Source organism: Oryctolagus cuniculus, chromosome 7 (assembly GCF_964237555.1).
Source record: "Oryctolagus cuniculus chromosome 7, mOryCun1.1, whole genome shotgun sequence".
Classification (NCBI taxonomy): domain Eukaryota; kingdom Metazoa; phylum Chordata; class Mammalia; order Lagomorpha; family Leporidae; genus Oryctolagus; species Oryctolagus cuniculus.
In genome coordinates this window covers 157,561,285-157,582,909 of record NC_091438.1, presented here as the reverse complement: position 1 = coordinate 157,582,909, position 21,625 = coordinate 157,561,285, and the positions used below count along the sequence as shown (strand labels likewise).

General features: G+C 63.4%; 1 protein-coding gene across 1 annotated transcript in view; it reads right to left on the bottom strand.

Annotated features, from left to right (window-relative positions):
* Positions 1-2,599: 2,599 nt before the first annotated feature.
* Positions 2,600-21,625, bottom strand: part of CASZ1 (castor zinc finger 1) — a 51,850-nt gene continuing 32,824 nt past the window's right edge. The window contains exons 6-19 of the mRNA XM_070079317.1: positions 20,736-20,826; positions 20,081-20,245; positions 19,062-19,234; positions 17,966-18,798; positions 15,688-15,823; positions 15,425-15,488; positions 14,056-14,210; positions 13,820-13,942; positions 12,397-12,735; positions 10,810-11,008; positions 8,207-8,378; positions 6,469-6,620; positions 6,247-6,388; positions 2,600-3,926 (exon numbers count right to left, since the gene is read on the bottom strand). Of these exons, the coding sequence (XP_069935418.1) occupies positions 2,743-3,926; positions 6,247-6,388; positions 6,469-6,620; positions 8,207-8,378; positions 10,810-11,008; positions 12,397-12,735; positions 13,820-13,942; positions 14,056-14,210; positions 15,425-15,488; positions 15,688-15,823; positions 17,966-18,798; positions 19,062-19,234; positions 20,081-20,245; positions 20,736-20,826 (3,928 nt within the window). The 3' untranslated portion in view covers positions 2,600-2,742. The remainder of the gene's footprint in view (positions 3,927-6,246; positions 6,389-6,468; positions 6,621-8,206; positions 8,379-10,809; positions 11,009-12,396; positions 12,736-13,819; positions 13,943-14,055; positions 14,211-15,424; positions 15,489-15,687; positions 15,824-17,965; positions 18,799-19,061; positions 19,235-20,080; positions 20,246-20,735; positions 20,827-21,625) is intronic.

The following is a 21,625-nucleotide window of genomic DNA, read 5'->3' as shown; positions in this document are numbered from 1 at the left end:
GTGCCTGCGAAGCCCCAGTAATGGTTTTCATTTGTTGAACTTGTGTTTTATCCCATAAATTAGTCACTGTTTTATTTAACAGAATCGAGATATCCACCGACAATAAGCAAGTTCCAACTTGAACATTTTTAATAAGACAGAAAAAAGCCTGTATCTTCGCGTCTGTTACAAACATATTTACGTAAATAGCTCGTGGGCCGCGTTCCAGGAGCCTCTGGGAGCCGGGAGCCTGGGCGGGAACCACTCCTGCCGCGGCGCTGTCCTGACCAGCGCCCGCCTGCCCCTGGACCCTCCGTCCAGCCATCTGCTCACCTGGCAGGTGGACGTGACGCCCCCCATGGCTGGAGCGGGCCTGGCCAGTGCGTGCGGAGGGGCTCCCTGGGCTGTAGCTGCAGGCGGGGCAGCTGGGCGGCCCCTCGGTCCCCAGGCAGCAGCCAGCGCTCTGCTCAGCCCCGTCACACTCCCGAGGGGGACCCTGCGCGGTGCCACCAGGGCCTGGTAGCCCAGGCTTTGGCTCCGTGGCTACAGACACAGGAAGTAGCCTCCTCTGGCTCTGCCACCGAACGCTGCAGGCAGGAGCCACGCCAGCATCCGGGTGGGATCCGGGTACGTGCCGTCCCCGTCCAGGCAGGCCCCTGCAGGAAGGAGGAAGGAGCCGCGGGAGGGGGCAGAAGATGGCCCGCCAAGTGCCAGCCCAGAAGCCACGGCTGGGGGGGCCGCCTGGGGGTCCTACAGAGGCCCTGCCTGGGGGGGCTGCACGGCTCTGGGTGGCTCGCTTCAGGCTGGTCTGGAGGAGAGACCACTGCTCCGCAGGGCAGGGCCTGAGCCCCCGCCCTCTGTCCCCGAAGCCTGGCAGAACCCGACCCGGTGGCCAGAGCAAAGCTGGCCGGTCCCCGCTCCCCTGCCGGCACAGGGAGCCCGCCTGCCCCGGGTCCGGTCGGGTCGGGACGGGGTCTGTGCCGCCCCCACCCAGCTGGGTGCCAGCCAGCAGCTTGGGGGTGATTTTAAAAATAAGATACCTTGATAGATTTTTTTTCCAGTTTTTATTGAGTGAAAATGTCAAACCTTGCATCAGTCATGCAAAAAAAATCAAATAAATAAAACACATATATTAAATTTCTAATAGCACTAAATTCAAGTGGAAAAATATTCAGTTCTTAATAACCAGGTGCCGAGGAGACCAGATTCAAGTAATCAGAGCACGCTGCCCGCTTCCACGCCCGCGCTGTCTCAGCCCCTCTGCACATCTCTATATATGTATATACATATAGATATATACACACGGCTGTGCAGACATGGTACTTTATATTTATACATATACACATACATAGTTATAAAACATTAAAAAGAGCGTCGGTGGATCAAGCATCGTTTTCCCACGGAAAGGAAACAAACCTACACGTTAAAATTCAAGATGAGCTAGCAATGGCTTGTAGTCCTATGTGCAACACGAAAGGCCGGGCTCGCCGCCGCGCTTTGCCTCTGATTTTGCTACATTGAAAGATGTTGGTGGGTTTTTTTTTTTTCCTTGACAGAGCTCCTTCCGCAGAGGCAGGGTCCGCGCGCGCGGGGCGGCCAGCTCCAGGGCCCCGCAGGGCGCGGCGTGGGGCCGCGTGGAGCGGGCGCCCTGGTCTGGCCGCCCCGCCCGCGCCGGGTCCTGGCTCTCTGGCCTTGGGCAGCCGAGGACAAACAGAAAAGAAAGTGAACGCCCCACCCCGCCCGGGTGGGCCTGTGCCGGGGACCCCCACCCAGGCCTAGCCTGATTGGCTGGTGGGCCTCCGGCGAGGGGGCGTGTCCAGGGAAGGGACCCCCGGCGGAGGGGCTGCGGGAACGGAGAAGCGTCCCCAAAACAATAATAAAACAAACTGGGAGAGGAAAAAAAAGCCCTATAAAGCCACACGCATAACCAAGAGAAAGCGCCCTGGTAAATGAGCTACGCGCTTGCATCAGCAGAAGTCCTTGTCTCATCTAGAAAATTCAAGTGAGAAGGCGGCCCCGCAGCCGGTCCGCGGGCGTGGACGCCGCCCGGGGCTAAGGCCTGGGGGCGGGGCCTCGGCGCCCTCCGGCCGCAGGCCTGGCCGGCCGCGCTCGCCCCTCTGCTCGTCACATAGAGATTTTTCCTTTTTGTTCTACGTAGAATAATAACCTTTGCAGGAAAAATACTGTACAGCTTTCTGGGGTGTGTGTGTCCCCCCGCGGCGCTGACGCCCAGCAGGCGCGTCCTGTCCGGCCGCACGCGGCCCCGCGCGGGTCCCTGGGGCGGAGGCCGGGGCCTGGCGGCGCCGAGCTGGGCTCGCCGCTGCGTCCAGGAGAGATCCCGGGGGTCCGCGCCCCGGGCGGGGGAGGGGAGGCCGCGCGGGGTGCGGGGAGGGGGCTGCAGGTGCCCGCCCGCCACGCGCCGTCCCAGCCCTGAGCGAGGAGGACCCCGCGGGCGCGCCCCCAGCCCTCCCCGGACGAGAGCACCTTCTGTTTCCCTGAAGAAGACCCCCGGGCTCCAGCCAGGGCGGGGCCGGCGGGCAGCCCGCGTCCCCCCGCAGCACCGGAGCGTCCCCGCCTCTGTCCTGAGCGGACTCGGGGTCCGGAAGCACCGGCGGGGCGGCCGGGCGCACGCGGATCTGCACAGAGGAAGCTTCCGTATAAATAGCATTTCTCTAAAAAATCAGTGACAACGGGAGGAGCAGGAGGCAGGAGCCCGAGCCGGGCCTGGGGGCACGCGCGGCCCGGCCGGGGCGGGGGGCGCCGCTAGGGCGAGGAGGCGGCGGCGGCGGCGGCGGCGGGGGGCGCGGGGCCGGGGCCGCCCAGGGCCGCGAGCGCCGGGGTCCGCGCGCCCGCCCCGGCCCCGGCCCCGGCCCCGGCCCCCGGCCCGGCCCCCGCCTCCGGCAGCGACTCCTCCGAGTCGGTGCGCAGCTCCTCGTCGTCCTCGTCCTCATCGTCGTCGTCCTCGTCGTCGTCGTCGTCGTCGTCCTCGTCGTCGTCGTCGTCGTCCTCGGCCTCCTCCTCGGGCAGCGCCAGCTCCTCCTCCTCGTCCTCCTGCGAGGACTCCCCGGGGCCGGGGCCGGCGGCGGGGCCGGGGGCGGCGGCGGGGCCCGGGGCGGCGGCGGGGCCGGGGGCGGCGGGGCCGGGGGCGGCGGCGGCCGGGCCGGGGTCGCCCGCGTCGCCCAGCGCCAGCCCCAGGCCGGCGGCCGCCGTCTGCAGGAAGAGCAGCGAGCCCGGCTCGGCGGCCAGCGAGAGCGCGCCGTCCAGGCCGCCGGGCGCGCCGGGCGCGGGGCCGTCGGCGCCGGGCTCGCCGCGCTCCTGCTTGTCGTGCCGGCGCTTGTGCGAGTCCATCTGCGACATGCCCACCACGGTGTGGCGGCAGCCGGGGAAGGTGCAGTGGAAGTGCGAGCACTTGAGCTTGTACTTGCACTCGGCCGCGGCGCAGTCGGCGCTCGAGCTGAACTGGCGGAAGCCGGCGGCGCTGATCACGTCCTGCTTGCCGTGGTGCTTGCGGTGCGCCGTGACCTTGGTGCTGTCGGTGCAGCGGAAGCGGCAGCGCAGGCAGTGGAAGTGCGTGCTGCTGCCCGAGAACGGGCAGTCGGCGAAGTGGCAGCGCAGCGACGCCTTGAAGCGCTTGAAGTCGTCCAGCACCAGGTTGTCCACGCGGTCGTGGTGCTGCGCGTGCTTGTACATGTGCGTGCGCCCGCAGAACTTGTAGCCGCAGTTCTCGCGCGTGCAGTGGTAGTGGGTGACCTTGAGCGAGAACTGGCAGGCCGCGTCCTTGCAGTCCTCGTACAGGTCGAAGCGCCGGAAGCCGTCCAGCATCATGCCCTCGTCCAGCATCTTGCGCGAGGCCGCCGTCTTCCGCCGCTTGCCGAAGGGCGACATGTCCTCGATGATCCAGAACCGCTTCTTGGCGCCCGAGGCGGCCGGCATGGAGATGGTGTTCCCTGGGGAGGGCGGCGAGGTCAGTGCGGGGCGCCGCCCAGGGCCTCCGCTTCCCGCCAACAGCCACGGAGGCTCGGCCAGGCGTCCCTGCCTCCCCAGGCTCTGGGGGCACGCCGGCTGCTTCCGGGCCAGTCTGGGGGGGCAGCGAGGCCGCGGCCGCGCTAATTGGAGCAGCGGGGGGACTGTCGGCTGGGCCGGGTGTAATTACCCGAGTTGGCCCCAGGCCAGGACCCATCAAACCGACTTCTAACGAAAACGAAGGCTGGCATCCGCCCGGGACCTGCGCCGCGGCACAGAGGTGCCAGCGCCCCGGGCGGGCAGGGCCCGTCTGATACCAGGGGTCCTCTCAGGTCTCCTTGGGGGTCTGCCTGAGGTACCTCTGGGAGCTGGGCAGCAGGAAGGCGCTGCGCCCGCTCCGCTCCGAGCCTCCTGCCTGGCTGGGACCCCGGCGGCTCGGCGGAGGGGTGGCGCCCACCCGTGCCCACCACGGCCCCAGGCCACGTTCCTGGACTCAGCTGCCAGGGGTCTTTCCCCCCTTCTGCATGCCCTGGCAGGACTACAGCTGCACGGGCTGGGGGTGGGAAAGGGACAGCTGCTCCTGCCTCCCCCCCACCCAAAAGAGTCTCAGGCCCAGCTGCACCTGGAGTGGGTGGGGCACCTCCTCCAGGCACCGATGCCCACAGAGCTGCCCCTCTGCCCCCACAATGGCTGCACTCCCATGGGGGCAACGGGCCCAGTCACCCACCCTCGGCACAGGAAGAGAACCCAGGACTGCGATGGGGTGTGGGTGCCCAGGCAAGGGGCAGGGGCCCAGACATCCAGGGCCGTGAGCAAGTGCTTGGGTCAGAGGTCACGGGGCTGTGTCCGGCTGAGGTCCCGGGGCGGGGACCTTCTGCCCTGCTCACTGCTTAACCCCGGGCCTGGCACAGCGCCTGTGCTCAGAGTGAACCCAGAGGGACAGAGCCGCAGTGCAGGCTGTGCCCAGAAGGGAGAGGCCTGGAGCCCTCTGGGGCTTGAGACGGCAGCGGGTTCCTCTCCGGGCTCAGCTCCTGGGGGGCGGGGTTCAGGCCCTGGCACCAGCAAACCTTCCCAAGAACATGTCTCCCCCTGGTGCCAGGTCCCAGGTGAGCTCCTGGGAGCAGAAGGGATAGGCTGTGCCCTGCCCAGGCCGAGGAGGGAGGGACTTCCCCGCGACCAGTGCCGGGCAGCCAGCAGAAGTCTGGAGGGCACGGCGTGGCCACTCTGGGCTCGGCAGCGTCGCGGAGCCGGGGCAGATCTCTGGCCGGGGCTGAGCGGGAGCCGCCAGGACCTGTCCTCTGGACAAGGACCTGGCTCTCTGGTCTCAGGGACGCTTGGTGGGTGCAGGGAGCCCCGCCCGACAGCAAGGGTCGGTCGGGGGTGACAGGCACGGTGGAAGGAAGGGCGTGTGTGAATTACCTGCAGCGTCCTGCACTAGGGGGACATCGCTTTTGACTGGAGTTGGAGTTGGAGTGGCAGTGACGGGCGGGAAGCTGGGCGGGCTGCTGACGGGGTGGGCCAGGCCCCGGCTGGCTCCGAGAGTGGCACTGAGCAGAGAGTATGAGAGACAGGACGGAGAGAAGAGGCAGGGGAGGGAGGGAGGGGGCGGCCGGAGCACAGCCGCTGAGGATGGAGCCCCGCGGGCAGCCTCGTCACCAGCGGCAGCAGGAGGAGGAAGAGGAGGAGGAGGAGGAGCCGCGCAGCCTGGAGAGGGTGGAAAAAGCAGAAAAAAAAAAAAAAAAAAAAGAAAACCAAAAAAAAGAACAAACAAAAAGAACCAAAATGAGAAACCCAATGGCAGAAGCAAGTATGACATGAACATATGTGGACAGATGAGCAGACAGAATGTGATAAGAAGTGGGGGCAGGAGGGGCGGGAGGAGAGAGAGGCCTCGGAGGCAGGGTGGGGGAGCTCAGGGGGGCGGCCAGGTGTGCTGGGCAGTGCCTGCAGCAGCGCCCGGGAGGCACGAGCCGCTCCGGGGCCCCGGGACCGAGCTGGAGGCCAGGAGCGGGGGCCTGAGCAAGGCTGGGCCCCCACTCGCCTGCCCCCTGGCTGGGGGCTGCGCTGCTTCGCCCTGTAGCTGTCAGTGGGGACAAGGCCAGGGCCTGTCCTGGAACCTGAAGCGGAGGGCAGAGTGCCGGGGAGGTGGCCTCAAGGACTGGAGACCCACCGACCTGCTGGTCCACTGCACACCAGCCTGTCCTCCTTGGCAGCGGCCTGGGCCATGAGCCCTGTCCCAGACAGAGCCGGCAGGGCTGGCCTGGGGCTCAGGGCTGGCCGGGCCCGGCGCTGCCCGCTGCTCACCTGCCGCGGTACTCTCGTTGCCCACGGGGGTACTGGAGCAGCTCCGATCCATGGTAGACGACTCGGAGGACATGGCGCCCGGGCTGCAGCCGGTGTACTCCATGTACTCATCCGTCTCAGTGTCCAGCAGGCTTGGGGGGCCCTGGAAAGAAACGGGGGTTGCTACGGGAGCTGCCTGGATACGAGGGGGCAGGGCACGGGCGAGCGGGGGAGGCCGCCCACCTGCGAGGGGGGCACGCGGTCGAAGTTCTTCCCCAGCATCCTGCGCATGTGCTTCCGGGCGTGCGAGGTCATCTGGTGCTTGAGGAGGAAGGAGAACTGGCAGCCCTCCCGGATGCAGTGGAAGTGACTGTTGACCTGGTTGTACTTGCAGCCTGTGGACACAGCCCGGCCAGCCTGAGTCTCCCGGCCCCACTGTGTGTCGGCCCCTCCTGGGCGTGGGGGACCTGTGGCCAGCTGGACACAGCCCGGCCAGCCTGAGTCTCCCGGCCCCACTGTGTGTCGGGCCCCCTCCTGGGCGTGGGGGACCTGTGGCCAGCGGGGCAGACGGCAGCTGGGACAGGGCCCTTCCAGAACCCCGAGGCGAGGCGGCCTTCCCGTGGGAGGGAGGAGGGTTCCTAGAGCAGCCCTCTTCCAGGCTGTGCAAGCCCTGGGCTCCACCCTGGCTCCTCACATGGGCGGGGGGGAGTGGCAGGTGGGCTGGTCCTGTCTCTGCCCTGGACATGGAGGGGCCCACAGCTCCCAGTCCACCAGGTCAGCCACCTCCTCTGGGAGACCCTGTTGTGATGGCTGGCAGCAGGCCTGCCGGCCTTCCGCCTGCCTCCCAACCCCCTCTGCCTTGCTCTCTTGCTCTGGGCTGAGCACAAACAGAGTGGGGAGGGGGGACTGAAACAGGATCGGCCAAGGGCAGGTGAAGGCCTGCCCGTTGCCATGGCACCTGAGTTGGCCAGGTGTCTCCTAGCATCCCTCAGCCCCCCAGCTTTGTTTGGCCTCAGCTACTACCAAAACACCCAAAGTTTGAGTAAATAGGAGCGACTGCAGAACACCCTGACATCTGTAAACCGAGCCAGGAACAGCAGAGGCCCCGAGTGTGGACACCTGTTGTCACGGTCACCAGCTCTCCCTGGCCGTGAGTCCTCTTTGGATTAAAACGTGAAGGGAAAGTTTCCCTCCTTGTCTGGCAGCTGACTTGGAGAGTCTCTGCCTTCCCCGGGAAAGAGCCAGACCGCAGCAGCCAGCGGCCCCTACCCAGCTCCCCCACGGCCCTGCCGCGCGAGCACCAGGCCACCCCAGGCTCTTCCTGCAACCCAGGCGCCGAGGAGGGCCTGCGGGCTCTCAGCCGCCCTCCTGCTTCCGGCCTGTTCCTAGGGGGCTTCTTTGCCTCTGGCCCATAAGCACGTGGCTGGTTCTGCAGTCCCCTCCCTGCAAGCGTCCCTAGCAACCTCCAGCCCACGCGCAGAAGGCGTAGCCGAGCCCACCAGACCCCAGCATAGACAGGAGCTCGAAACGCCGCAAAATCTTAGCCGTCACTGCCGCTGTCACCCCCTGCAGTAGAACAGAGCCCAGGACACAGACGTGTTGACTGAATGGATGAACCAACACCTCAGAATTCAAGTCCCAGAGAGCCCAGGGCAAGGACCCGGGCTGTAACCGCTCCTCGGCCTTTCGGCTAAGATCAAGCGTGAAGACCCGGCCGCAAGTCTCCCGAAAAGGAAGGGGACGGCACTCAGCCCACACTGAGGACGAGGCCCTGGGTCACGCGGGGGTGGGGGACTCCCCCAGGTCGCCCTCGCCCTTCCTCCTGGGCTGTTTGGGTTTGGACTTGGACAAGCTGGACAATGCCTGGCCTGTGACATCGTTAACAAGCTATGGAGCCTGATGTGGGAGGCAGGGGGTGGGTACCGGGACAGGAGGGCCTCAGGCGCCAGCGCCAGGTCCTGCCGCCCGCCCGCCTTCCTACCTAGCCGGCCGCACTCCTCCCGCTTGGTGAAGTATTTGAACCCGTTGGCTGCCCGCCGCTCGGCTTTCTCGTGCTTCTTGATGTGCCAGGGCAGCTTGGTGGTGATGTTGGTCACAAAGTAGCAGCCCGTCCGCAGGCAGTGGTAGTGCCCGCGCATCCGGAACTCGCAGTGCTGGGGGGAGGCCGGGGGGGGGTGCCCTCGTTAGGACGGGGCGGCCGCTGAGAGCTCCTGGCACCCAGGCCTCAGGGCTGCCCCAGACCCTGCACATGTGTTCTCCCAAGCTCAGAATCAGGAATCAAAATTGTGTCAAGAAAGATCTTGCACACGCTCACGTGCACCATGTCCCCTTCTTCCTTTATCAAAACATCTTACCTGGTACCCTGGCAATCCCTCTCTAATCCCACACCCAGACCAGAAATCACTGATCCCTTTTAGTACCTAGGCAGACATCACTCATCTATCCCAGCACTCCTCTCTGTAATACACCCAGACAGACCTGGGCAGACATCACTCATCTATCCCAGCACTCCTCTCTGTAATAGGCCCAGACAGACCTGGGTAGACATCACTGATCTATCCCAGCACTCCTCTCTGTAATATGCCCAGACCTGGGCAGACATCACTGATCTATCCCAGCACTCCTCTCTGTAATACACCCAGACAGACCTGGGCAGACATCACTCATCTATCCCAGCACTCCTCTCTGTAATACACCCAGACAGACCTGGGCAGACATCACTCATCTATCCCAGCACTCCTCTCTGTAATACACCCAGACAGACCTGGGTAGACATCACTGATCTATCCCAGCACTCCTCTCTGTAATATGCCCAGACAGACCTGGGCAGACATCACTCATCTATCCCAGCATTCCTCTTTGTAATACACCCAGACAGACTGGGGCAGACATCACTCATCTATCCCAGCACTCCTCTCTGTAATAGGCCCAGACAGACCTGGGCAGACATCACTGATCTGTCCCAGCACTCCTCTCTGTAATATGCCCAGACAGACCTGGGCAGACATCACTCATCTATCCCAGCACTCCTCTCTGTAATAAGCCCAGACAGACCTGGGCAGACATCACTGATCTGTCCCAGCACTCCTCTCTGTAATACACCCAGACAGACCTGGGCAGACATCACTCATCTATCCCAGCACTCCTCTCTGTAATACGCCCAGACAGACCTGGGCAGACATCACTCATCTATCCCAGCACTCCTCTCTGTAATATGCCCAGACAGACTGGGGCAGACATCACTCATCTATCCCAGCACTCCTCTCTGTAATAGGCCCAGACAGACCTGGGCAGACATCACTCATCTATCCCAGCACTCCTCTCTGTAATAGGCCCAGACAGACCTGGGTAGACATCACTGATCTATCCCAGCACTCCTCTCTGTAATACGCCCAGACAGACCTGGGCAGACATCACTCATCTATCCCAGCACTCCTCTCTGTAATAGGCCCAGACAGACCTGGGTAGACATCACTGATCTATCCCAGCACTCCTCTCTGTAATACACCCAGACAGACCTGGGCAGACGTCACTCATCTATCCCAGCACTCCTCTCTGTAATACACCCAGACAGACCTGGGCAGACATCACTCATCTATCCCAGCACTCCTCTCTGTAATATGCCCAGACAGACTGGGGCAGACATCACTGATCTGTCCCAGCACTCCTCTCTGTAATATGCCCAGACAGACTGGGGCAGACATCACTCATCTATCCCAGCACTCCTCTCTGTAATAGGCCCAGACAGACCTGGGTAGACATCACTGATCTATCCCAGCACTCCTCTCTGTAATACACCCAGACAGACCTGGGCAGACATCACTCATCTATCCCAGCACTCCTCTCTGTAATACACCCAGACAGACCTGGGCAGACATCACTCATCTATCCCAGCACTCCTCTCTGTAATATGCCCAGACAGACTGGGGCAGACATCACTCATCTATCCCAGCACTCCTCTCTGTAATACACCCAGACAGACCTGGGCAGACATCACTCATCTATCCCAGCACTCCTCTCTGTAATAGGCCCAGACAGACCTGGGTAGACATCACTGATCTATCCCAGCACTCCTCTCTGTAATACACCCAGACAGACCTGGGCAGACATCACTCATCTATCCCAGCACTCCTCTCTCTGCCCCCATCAAGCTCCAGTTCCATCTCAGGCAGCCCCGGTTAGCTCTGCCAGTAGGCCATCAAGGGTGAACCCCATCTACTCCTCTTGCCTGGGCGTGGTCAGTCCTGGCTGTGATTCTGTTCAATGGTCCTATTTTAAAATTCTAGACCTCTGGGGGAAGGGGAACATGGCTAGTTTCAGAATGGGAGAAGATGCCACCAAGTGCACAGTGGCTGCCCGGCACTCAGCTGCCACAGGGGGCTGGGAATGAAATGACAGACCTCACCACTGCGGCACCATCAGAACGCTACCTGGGGGCCTCCGGGGTCCAGGGGCAGATAGCATCCTTTCCAGACTGGGTGGCGACTAACTTAAAAAGGTGTCAACGGTGGAGGCTCTGCCGGGGAGCTCGCCCTGGGCCCCGCGCCACCCCTCGCTCCCAGCCCAGCCCCCCGTCCTACTGACCTGGTTGGGGCAGAGACACTGCAGGGAGTAGTAAGCAAACTGGTCTCGCACGTTCACTAGGTTGTTGTTGGGGTTGATGTGGTCGAGGCAGTGGGATTCGGCCTTGCCGGAGGTCTTACACACGTACTTGCAGTTCCCAAAGAGACAGTGGAAGTGGAACTTGTTGGCGTACTTGCAGTCGGTGGCAAGGCACGGATCGCTGGAAGGAAACCACAGCCCAGAAGGTCATTGGCTTTCCCAGGCCCGCCCCCCGGGGCCCTGACTCTGCTCGTGCTGGGGTCACTCCCCGGCCCCAGTGGTGCAATCAAGAGGCTGCTCTCCTGCTCAACAGGACGATTCAGTCAGAGGACACTACACATCCCAGCATGCCTTCTGGCCTCTTTCAGGTGCTCCGCATGGTGCCCAGAGATTGCGGCATCCCAGGTGCACAGAGCATTGCATGCTGGGACATGTAGTTTCCACGGCCACACCTCAGGATTACAGATAAGGATGGCTGCAATAACTTCTTGGATATGAAAGTAAGAGATGGTGCTGCCAGTCCTGGCAGGGTGCCAGGGAGGGCCTGGCTGGCACGGCACAGCACTGCCTTGGATGGGGCTGACTGGCACACTGCAGATGGGTGGGCCCTATCGGGAGGCTTAGCAGGTGGGAATATGTGCCTGGTATCAGCTCCTGCTGCTGCTCTCAGGGTCGGCTGGGGCCTGTGGCACTCACCCCCGCAGAGAACCAGACCCGAGGCGTGGGGAGCAGTGCTGGGCCAACCCCTTACGGCCGGCCTGCCTGGGATGCTGGCAGGGCCCGCAGCCCCTCCCAAGGCCGCCGAGGGGTGCGGGGGGAACTCGGGGCTCCAGCCTTTGGCAGCACTGCAGACCAGCCCCACCCCTCCCCCCAGCGGAAGTACAGTGAGGGCCAGGACACTAAGGGGGCTACCATGTGGGGGTGGAGAAGGAGGGAGGGACGTGGGGGAGGGACCGAGAGGTGCGCTGGTCCCCTTCCCGCTGTGGGCCCGGCCCCAGGTGCTCAGAGAGGAGGACAGCTGCCACTCAGGCGGTATAAATAATCCAATTTATTACTTTTATTGAGAACAGGAAGCCGCACACATACAGAGTCACCGTTCTCGCCGCAAGGAGCCACCACCATCCAGTGAGGAAGGTCTCTTCCAGCCCTCAGAGCGCAGAGCCCTGTGCCGTGGGCGCGGGCCTGGGGGGCGCCTGGCCCCCGCGTCCCCACCTGTGACTTTCGTGCTCTGCAGACTCGGCCACAGAAGGAGGCCAACAGGAGGCCTACAGGGAGCCAGGGCCCTGAGGACCACCCACGCCGGTCCTTGCAGGATCACCACCAGCCCAGTGGGAACAGCGGCTACCGCCGCCGCTGCCTGGACCCCGCCGGCCTGCTCGGGGAACCGGCAGTGAGCTGTGAGCGGCAGCATCTTTGGCTAGAAGGACATCACCCAACGGCTGTGTCCCTGGGAAGCTTGTGGCAGCCGCGCTAACTGCGGGGTGAGCAGCAGGCCCTTGGCTGCCCTCACTAGCACCTACTCCCGACACGCACGGGGGACGCGGGCTCCCGGCTCATCAAGGGACTCACTTCTCCTGGAACTGGAGGAATCCGGGTTTGACCTGGGGCTTGGCGTTCTCTAGAGAAGTCGTTGCCAAGGGCGACGCGGGCAGGTGAGGCACTGACGCTGGAATCTGAGGCATCTGGGGTATGGTGGAAGCCAGCTGCTTCCAGGCAAGCAGGGTGGGGGTGGAGGGCACCGAGGCCGGGCTGGGAGCGGGCCCCTCCAGGGAGGACACCGGGGCCGTGCTGACCGGAGGTGCCGGAGGGGGCGAAGGGGCCAAGGGAGGTTTGGTCTCAGCAGCTGAGGCCGGGAAGGGGGCCTCCGCGTTGCCCTTTGCTGCTCCTCCCTCTGTCCGGAAGTGGAAGCTGTGAGGGGCAGAAGACGGCGTCTCAGGTGCAAGCCAAGGGGACCCTGAGCAGGCTGGCCCTGCCCTGGCCACACCTCCCACGCCCCAGCACAAGCCCAGGGGCCCAGGTGCAACCCAAGGGGACCCTGAGCAGGCCGGCCCTGCCCTGGCTGCGCCTCCCACGCCCCAGCACAAGCCCAGGGGCCCAGGTGCAAGCCAAGGGGACCCTGAGCAGGCCGGCCCTGCCCTGGCCACGCCTCCCATGCCCCAGCACAAGCCCAGGGGCCCAGGGGCGGGCCTCACGGGAATCACTTGAGGGCACGCTACTCTGCCTCTGGGTGTGAACGTGGGCTGCTGGCTGGGCCTTCTACTGTGTGTCTGTGTGTGTTTGTGTCTGTGTGTGTCTGTGTATCTCTGTGTGTGTCTGTGTATATGTGTCTGTGTATCTCTATGTCTGTGTGTGTTTGTGTCTCTGTATCTCTGTATCTCTGTGTGTGTCTGTGTATATGTCTGTGTGTGTTTGTGTGTCTGTGTATATGTCTGTGTGTGTTTGTGTCTCTGCGTGTGTGTCTGTGCATGTCTGTATCCCTGTCTGTATCTCTGTGTGTGTCTGTGTGTAGCGGCAAGCCCTGCCGCATGGAGGCCCTTCCTGCTAGAACCTGCTCTGAGGCTGGGAAGGACTCTCAGCACTCGTGAGAGTAAAGTTCTGAGTTCAAGTGTCAGCAGGCGGTTGGGCTTGCGTTTTTTACTGCCAAGGGGGGGCTTACAAGTTAACCGCACTCTTTTCAGGTGAAAGAGAAGCCAAAGATGTGACAGCGCAGCTTGGAAAGGCCTTCACCTAGGGCGCCCACCCCCAGCCTGCTCTGGCTCACGGCTCCACCTGGACCCGCAGCCGGGTGGGACCTGGGCAGGGGCCTGAGACGCCGGCTTGAGGGCATGGTGGGAGGCTGCGAGACCCGCCCTTTGTCCACTCACGGGGAGGCGTCCCTGGGCCCTGCCTGGCAGGGCACTAGGGGCCTGGGCAGCCCCAGCTCCCACCACACCCAGCCCCAGGGCAGCCTGGGCGGCAGACGGGTCCCTGAGGACCCCCACTCACTACTCACTTCGCATGCTTGATAGCCCCGTCCAGGGTGCTGAAGAGAGCGCCGCACTCCTCCACCACGCAGTGGAAGTGAGCCTTGTGGAGGAAGTCGCACTGGGCGTCGCAGAAGTCCTTGGTACCAAACCTAGCCAGAGCAGCCGGTCGGTGAGAACGCAGCCGGGGGCGCTGGCCACCAGGAGGGGCGGGCACCGTGGGCCGCGGGGCTCTCCCCGCCCGACCCCCAGGCCGGCCCCTCACCTGCGCAGGTACACCTTCCAGGGCTCTGACAGCTTCTCCTGCGCCAGGGCCTTCACGGCCTTGCCCAGGAAGGGCGAGGGCTCCGCCGCGGGGCTGCCCTCCGCTTCCGTCTTGATGTTCAACAGGCTGCCGAGGCCGGGGTTGCCCTGAGACATCTGCGGGGACAGGAGCTGATGTGGGGCAGGGCCGGGGGCTGGGGCCACGCGCACGCCTGCCTGGGGAGGCGCGGCAGCGCTGGGCCACTCAGTCCTCTTGGGACCGACCTCAGCCCTGTGGTGCTGGGAGCCGAGAATGCGGCCCCACGGCCCTTGGCTGTGGCTCCAGAAGGGCATCTCTGAGTGGCCGCGGCCGTGGCCTGGGGGTGGGGGTGCAAGGCCTCCTCGGGCTCCTGCACACAAACCCGCGCTGCCGGGGTCCATCACTCAGGCCGGGGCCGCGACTCGGGGTGCGCTGCAGCCCTCTTGCCCCAGACTTCGCGGCTCCCTGGTTACTTCCCTGCCAGAAGGTTTTCAAAAGGAGGAGGAGGGGGAGGGCTGGGGGGACCCCAGGAACTCCTTGAGAACAAGAGAAGACACACAAAGGAGGAGCAGGGCGGGAGGCTCCCGGGGAAGATCAAGACAGGCTGGCTGCAGCGGGGTGGGAGGGGAGCCCCGGGCATGGGTGGGGGGTGCAGGGGGCAGGGGGCAGGGGGCAGGGGCTGAGAGCGAGAGAGCAGGCAGGAGCGGAGGCGGCAGGGCAGCCAGGGGCAGCCGGAGGCTGCTGTCCCGCCAAGTGCCCAGGCAGGACCCCCGCCCCGTGAGGTCGGGCCCAGGCCCGGCTCCCTGTACAACCGTCACTTGTGTAGGGTAACCAAATTAATCTTGCTGTAGTCAAATTTATCATGTGAAGGGGAAAAATATATTTGAGATGATGTATAATTTACAGAGACCCTGCATTATTTAAAATAAATATTCCAGTGCGACCTCTCCGGAAGGCGTCCGACACCATTACTCAACCCGCTCCCACTTTAGCTCCCCTGCCCCCACCCCTCCTTAAACAAACAAAAAATAGATAAAATAAATAAATAAAATTAATAACTAAGAGCGAGAAGAAGTTAGAGGGCTCAGGAAAAGCTTCTGGAGCCCTCCATCTGAAGGGAAAAAAAAGGTGTCAGAGGCTGGGATATATTTCTGCAGCCAGTTCATTAAATTAATTTGTAAGCAGTGGCTCTGAAATTATATCCGATGAAAAATGGCCTCAAAATTTAAATGGTACAAACTCATCTTATTAGAGGGAAAACATTAAAAAACAAACACCTCCCCCCCAAGCCCCCAGCACAGCTTTAATTTCTCTGGGTGGGGAATGGGAGGCGAGTGATGGATGTTCTTACCTTATTCATAAGCGAGGATAAAAGAGATGAATTTGCCGGGACTGCGTGGCCATTTGATTCATTACTGGAACACACAAACCAGGGGGCTCTAGCTCAGCCATGGGCGGCGGATGAGACAGCCCCCCGAGGGCCCGGCCCTCCCAGCCCGCCCCGGGCGCCCATCCTGCCTCGCTGGGCGGGCTGGGCCCTGGCCGCCCCTCCGGGGTCCAGCTCAGAGGGTGTCGTGCAGGGAGCCTCCTCCTGGGGGCCAGGCCTCGCCTCACCTGGGCTCCTTCACAGCCAGGTCTCGACTGCGGTCCTGGGAGGCCTCGTGGGGGCCCAGGGCGCCGGGGTTCTCACCGGGCTCCTGCTTCACCTGGGCTGGGGGGAACCTGGCGGGGGCGGCCTGCTGCCCGCTTCCTACAGGGGGAGGGGAGGGGAGAGGGGGTCAGAGGGGCACAGACCGCGGTCCCCCCTCCCGGCAGCAGGGCCGGGGAGGCCTGACTGGCGGTCAGCGAATCCCCCCGCTGACGTGATTGCCTGCGACGCGTACCCCTGTGTGGCGATTCTTCAAGTGATAATTATTGCAAAATTATGTCAAAGTTGTCCTGGCTCAGGGCCTCCTGGAGGAGAAGGGGGGGAGGCTGGGGAGGGGGTTGGGGCGGGGGCGGGGGCCCTTCATTTTCTCCACCAACTGTCACAGTCAATTTGTGGGGCTGCCGCTTAGGCTTTTATTAAAGACTCTGTTAATGCTGAGGCAAAGTGGCAGCTCTGGACTGGGAGCGGCCCCTCCGTGGTCCCCGGCCCGCTGTTGCCGGGGCGACGGCCCCGCCGCACTGAGCATGCCCGGGAAGGGCATCTGCTGTGTCAGGGCTATCGGAGCTGACGGCCAATCAGGGCGGTTCAAACTGTGTGACCTCGGCCGTCAAGCTGTCCAGGGCAGGGCCGAGAGGCCAGCCGGCCAGCCGGGCTGGGTCCGAGGGAGAGCAGAGCAGGGGCAGAGAAGTTGCTGACAGGAACGTGTCCGCCGAGCCTTCCCCCACAATCCCCAAGTGACTGAAATATTAATTTGCCCCAAGGCGCTACAGCTGACAGAGCGCTGCTTCACAGACAGCAAGTGGCATTTTATTAAAAAGTAAAGGAAAAAGGCCCCCTCCCCTTGACCTTTCTTTTGGGGGAAGGAGAGTTTTCTGAGGAAAAGATAGCGCTTGACAGTCTGGCCGTCGCGCCCAGTGTGGCCTGGAATGGGCCCCTGCCCTGCTGGCCAGCCGCGGCCTGGGCAGGACCCCTCCCCTACTGGGAATGCAGGCCGGTTGCTCCCACTGGGACCACTGGGGACCTGAGAGTTGGTAGCCCCCGGGGTCCACCCCCAGCAGCTCCCAGAAGTCACCTGCCGAGGTCCCCTTGCCCCGCACTGGCTGCCCTCGGGGAGGTCTCAGCAGAGGCCAGGCTGGGCTGCAGAGACCTCGGTCTTGGCTGGTTCCCAGTCTCCAAGCAGGCAGAGCATCCAGGCCCAGGGGCCAGACTCTGGGCCACATCTCCATCACTTCCTAGCTGGGTGCCTGGGGACAGACGTCCCCGCAGCTCCGTCAGCACCACAGCACAAGCTTCTGTCTGTGGTCCCGCTGGCTCGTGCCTGGCTCCCAGTGAGACCCAGCAGGCTGCTCCCATCGGTGGTTGTTGAGTGAATGAATGAAACAAGCCACATCCCAGACAGGACCTGACCTCCTCACAATGATCTGACCAATACTGATTACCCAGTCCAGGAAAAAGAGATGGGAGGGAGGGAAAAGAAAAAGTCCCCGCCACCAAATAAATAAATAAAAATATAAATAAATAAATACAGGAAAGGAAGGAGGGAGGGAGAGAAGGAACTGCCCCCACCCCACCCCGGGAGCCCAGGTGAATACAGAGATGTGACTGGCTCCCCCACCCCCCCACAACTGCTGGCCAGGTGTTCCTATTTAAAACCAAATTAATGACAGCTAAGATCCAGTTTCCCTGTGCAACCGGCTGGCTTTAAGTGTTCAGTAGCCGTGTGTGGCTAGCGGCTGCCAGGCCGCACTGTGCAGACCAGGTTTGTATCACTTCTATGGGGGGACAGCGTGGAGCAGCCTTTGGTCTCGACAGGCGTCCAGGTGGAAGGCACAGCCACCCTGCCGTGGGCTGGACTCCTGGCCCTGCCGGGTCAGCCGAAGAGGCCCTAGGGAAGGGCGAGCAGGGGCTTGGGAGGCCCTCACCAGTGATGTGAAGGTGGGAGGACGGGGAGGGATCTGCAGTTGTCCCCGGATGCACAGGCACCCCTTACTGCCCCCACTTCACCGATGGGGAACAGAGGCGAGAGCTGCCTGGGGGGCAGGCAGACCAGAACAAGGGGCCCCAAAGGAAAAACAAACAGGATGGAGGCAGAGACCAGCCAAGAGGGGGTGCTGGTGGACAGGAGACTTGGGTGTGGGGACCAGACAGACACCCTTTGCCAACAGCCCCCTGCTCTGCTCTGCCCCCCGGGGCCACTGGGGTTCAGAAGGCACGTGCTTCCTGGGCGGGGCCCAGCCTGCTCACCTGGGTCAAAGGTGGCAGAGGGCTTGAGGGCGGCCGCAGCCAGTCTGGCCATCATGGGTGAGATGAGGCCCTTGCTCGCAGAGATCCTCTCCATGATGGAGGCCGGGGGCACTGGGACAGAGCTGGCAGCCCCCGGGGCCGAGTCTGCAGCTCCGGAGGCCACCAGAGCAGGTGTGTCAGGGGCGGCCGAGGCTGCGGCCCCCGACGACATGGCACCCAGGAGGCCAGGAGCACTGGCGGGCAGGGAGGCACTGCCACGGCCAGGCAGGAGAGGGAAGTAGGGCGCTGCGGAGGGCAGGCCAGAGTTGGAGAGGGCCAGGGCCAGGGGGATGGAGCCAGGCAAGCCCTGGGGCAGCAGCCCCGAGATCTTGCTGTTGGGAGGCTTGGTGGCGCCGGGCGCAGCCTCGGCCGCGGAGGCCAGGGGCGCGGCGGGCTGCTGGCTGGTGGGGGAGGCGCTGAGGCTGGAGTTCTTGCTGCTCAGGGCAGAAAAGTCCACCAGGTCGTCGTTGCTGGACTCCTCGTGCTCCGTGTCCTTGGCGCCCAGCAGCGAGGGCGGCAGCCCCAGCACGCCCGAGGAGCGGATGTGCCGGCGCTCATGCTTGCGCTTGTGCGAGGTCATCTGGCTGGTGGAGGTGAAGGTGAAGCCGCAGCCGGCGCGGATGCAGTGGAAGTGGTTGGTGGCCTTGCTGTACATGCAGCCCTCGTACTTGCACTCCTCGTACTTGTAGAACTTCTTGAAGCCGTCCTTAGCGTAGGCATCGTCCTTGATGTGGTAGCTCTTGTGCTTCTCGATGTCACACTTGTTCTTGAAGGTGAAAGTACAGCCGGGGCGCCTGGGCAGGACATCGTGAGCCTGTCACGGGGCCTCCGGGCACCCAGCGGAGGCTCCGCCCTGTGTCCCCCCGCCACGGCCCTGCGAGGGACGGTGTCCGGGATGGAAGACCCAGGCTGGTCTCTGGGCAGCCCCCTCCCCTCGTCCCTACTCCTGTGGAGGAGGCAGGGCCCTGAGCCGTCCCGTGAGCGTGCTTCCTGCCTCTGTTCCTCCTCCGGCCCAGGAGGTGCCCCCAGCCCCCAGCGCCGGCCAGGCCCTGCTTACCTGCAGTGGAAGTGTGTGGTCTTCTGCCCGTAGAACTGGCAATCGGCTGAGCCACAGTCCTCGGTGGCTCGGAAGCGCTGGAAGCCGTCGTTGATGAGCTGGGTGTTCTTCTTGTGGAAGTTCTCGTGGGTCATCACGTCTGAGGTGCTGGTGTACACCTTGTTACAGCCCACCTGCAGGGGCCAGAACGCAGTCAGCACAATGGACGCCGGGCACGCCGGGCCAAGGTCAGAGCTATCGGACGCAGCTGGGGCCAAGGGAGAGCTTCACACCTCAGCCTGGGGGTCTTGGGGGCTGGCCACTCAGAGCACCACCCGGGCTCCCCAGGAGAGGCCTGCTGAGGGCTGGGCTTCGCTCACAGACCCTGAACGCGCAGCCCAGCCGAGGGAGCTGTGCTCTGCATGAGCTGGTTTGGTGTCCTAGAGTGCGGCCCGACCTCCAAACCCTCCAGCTGGACAGGGGCTGGACCCTGGAGGTCACCTTTAGCCTGGGGACTTCCTTAGTGGATGATTCCTTGGCCCGGGGCCCTCCCACCCCACCGCCGCTGGGCCAGGCAGGCAACGTTGCCATATTGAGTAAAAAGCGGTGGAATCTGAACCCTCGTGAAGGCCGGCCTGTGCCAGCGCCTGCACCATCTCAGAGCCCGGAGGGCGGGCCCCCCTCCCCGTGGCCCAGGTTGTTTCAGAGAGGCCATAACAACCCCTGCCAAATACCGGGGGGAGGCACGGCGGCTGCTACTGCAACCCAAAGTCGCTCCTCCTAGGCCTGACACCTTGAAAAAGCCCAGACTCAGTGTGGCATTAAAACAAAGAATTAAACAAAAACCTCCTCAGGAGTCATCTGCAATGCTGCTCTTGGTGGTAAAGCCTGAAAAATGTCGGTCTGTATAAACAGCTCGCTGAATTTCACCCACACCAAGTATGGCCATGGGGAAGGCCCCGCCCTGGGCCCCCCAGACACGGCCCACGTGCGAGCCCCCGCCGCTCCGCCGGCTGGCCGGCTGCCGGGGGCAGAGGCACCTGCATGCAGTGGTAGTGGGTGCTCTTTCCGTTCAGGTGGCAGCCGTGGTAGTAGACGCTGCAGTCGTCCAGCGGGCTGAAGCGCATGAAGCCGTGCTGCAGGGAGTTGTCCCGCTTCTTGTGCATGTTGTAGTGCCGGATCACGTCCTGCTTGCTCGTGAACCTCTGCCAGGAGACAACGCCGAGTTGGCAGGAGCCTGCCCCCGCCCCTCCCGCCCGCCGTGCCAAGTGCGCCTGGGCCGGGTGGTGGCCCCTGTGCCCTCAGGTCACTCTATAAATAACCTGCTCGGGGTTGTGGCAGCAGAGGCTGCCCAAGGCCAGTTCCCAGCACACTGGCCCTTGGAGCGAGCAGTTTCCAGGGTTCGAGAACCACAAACCCTTCCCTGAGGCTCCCAGCAGCCATGGCCAGGAGCGCAGAAGATGACCCCGGCCAGATGCTGAAGGCAGGGGCTCCGAGGGGTGGCAGCTCTGCCTGGTGTAGACTGCCCGAGTGCCACCTCTCTACGGGTGCCACGCTTGCCACAGGTGGCTTCAGACATAAGTGACAATCTCTCTGAGCCTCAATTTGATCAAGCACCCCCCCACCCTACTTCCAGAAACGGCCTGCAGCACGCCGTGCACGGTGGGGAAGCAGAGCTGGCCGGGCGGCCTCTACCTGGTAGTTGCACTCGGGGTCAAGGCAGTGGTAGTGCTCGCGGTACTGGTAGGCGCAGTGGATGTGGCCACAGTGCTGACTGCCCGAGAACCTGGAGGGAGGGAGGAGTGCAGTCAAGCCCTTCTCAGGGTCCCCCAGGGGGCACTCATCCAGGGTCTCAGGTCTGAGCAGTCACCTCTTCATGCCCATGCCCCAGAGAAGTGCCGCTGGGTTTGCAGGGCTCTGTGGGGCTGGGGGAGGGGTGCAGAGACCTGGGAAGTGACTGGGCCCACTGGCAGTCCAGGCCTAGCCTGTAGGCTCCACACCTGCCAGCCGCCACCTGGGAATGAGTGCCAGGTGGGGAGGAAGTCATGGGGGGTGGGCCCTGTGCCATGCCAGGGACAGCCGAGGAGATCCAGAGTCCAAATGTGGCCCACAGCCCACCCAGCTCTGGCCAGGTGCTGGTGATTGTGGCATGGCCAGCCAGGGCTCTGCTCCTGAGAGGTGTTAAAGGGCTCTCTCTGTCCCGGGCTTTTCCCGACACTTGAAACAGTCCAGAGTTATGAATTTTTAAAGCCTAGCATCTGTTTGGCTTCCTGCAGCGGGGAGCTCAGTCTCCAGCCAACTCCGCAGCCAGGAGCCCGCACTGCCCGGTCTCTGCCCACCTCCCAGAAAACCCCAGTCCATTTGCAGGCCCGTGCTGCTCGGGACGTGGTTCTCAGCCTTGGTGATGACCAGCCCTGGGCGGCCAAACTGGGGAGAGCACACTGGGATGACGGCGGAGAACGTGGTTTGTGCGGGTGGCCAGCCCCACCAAGGATGACGACACAGCGCAGCAGGGAGAGAAACCCCTCCCGTAAGGGGGAAACCGCTTGCAAATAAATATTTGAGCTAAAGCTGCCAAAGGGGCC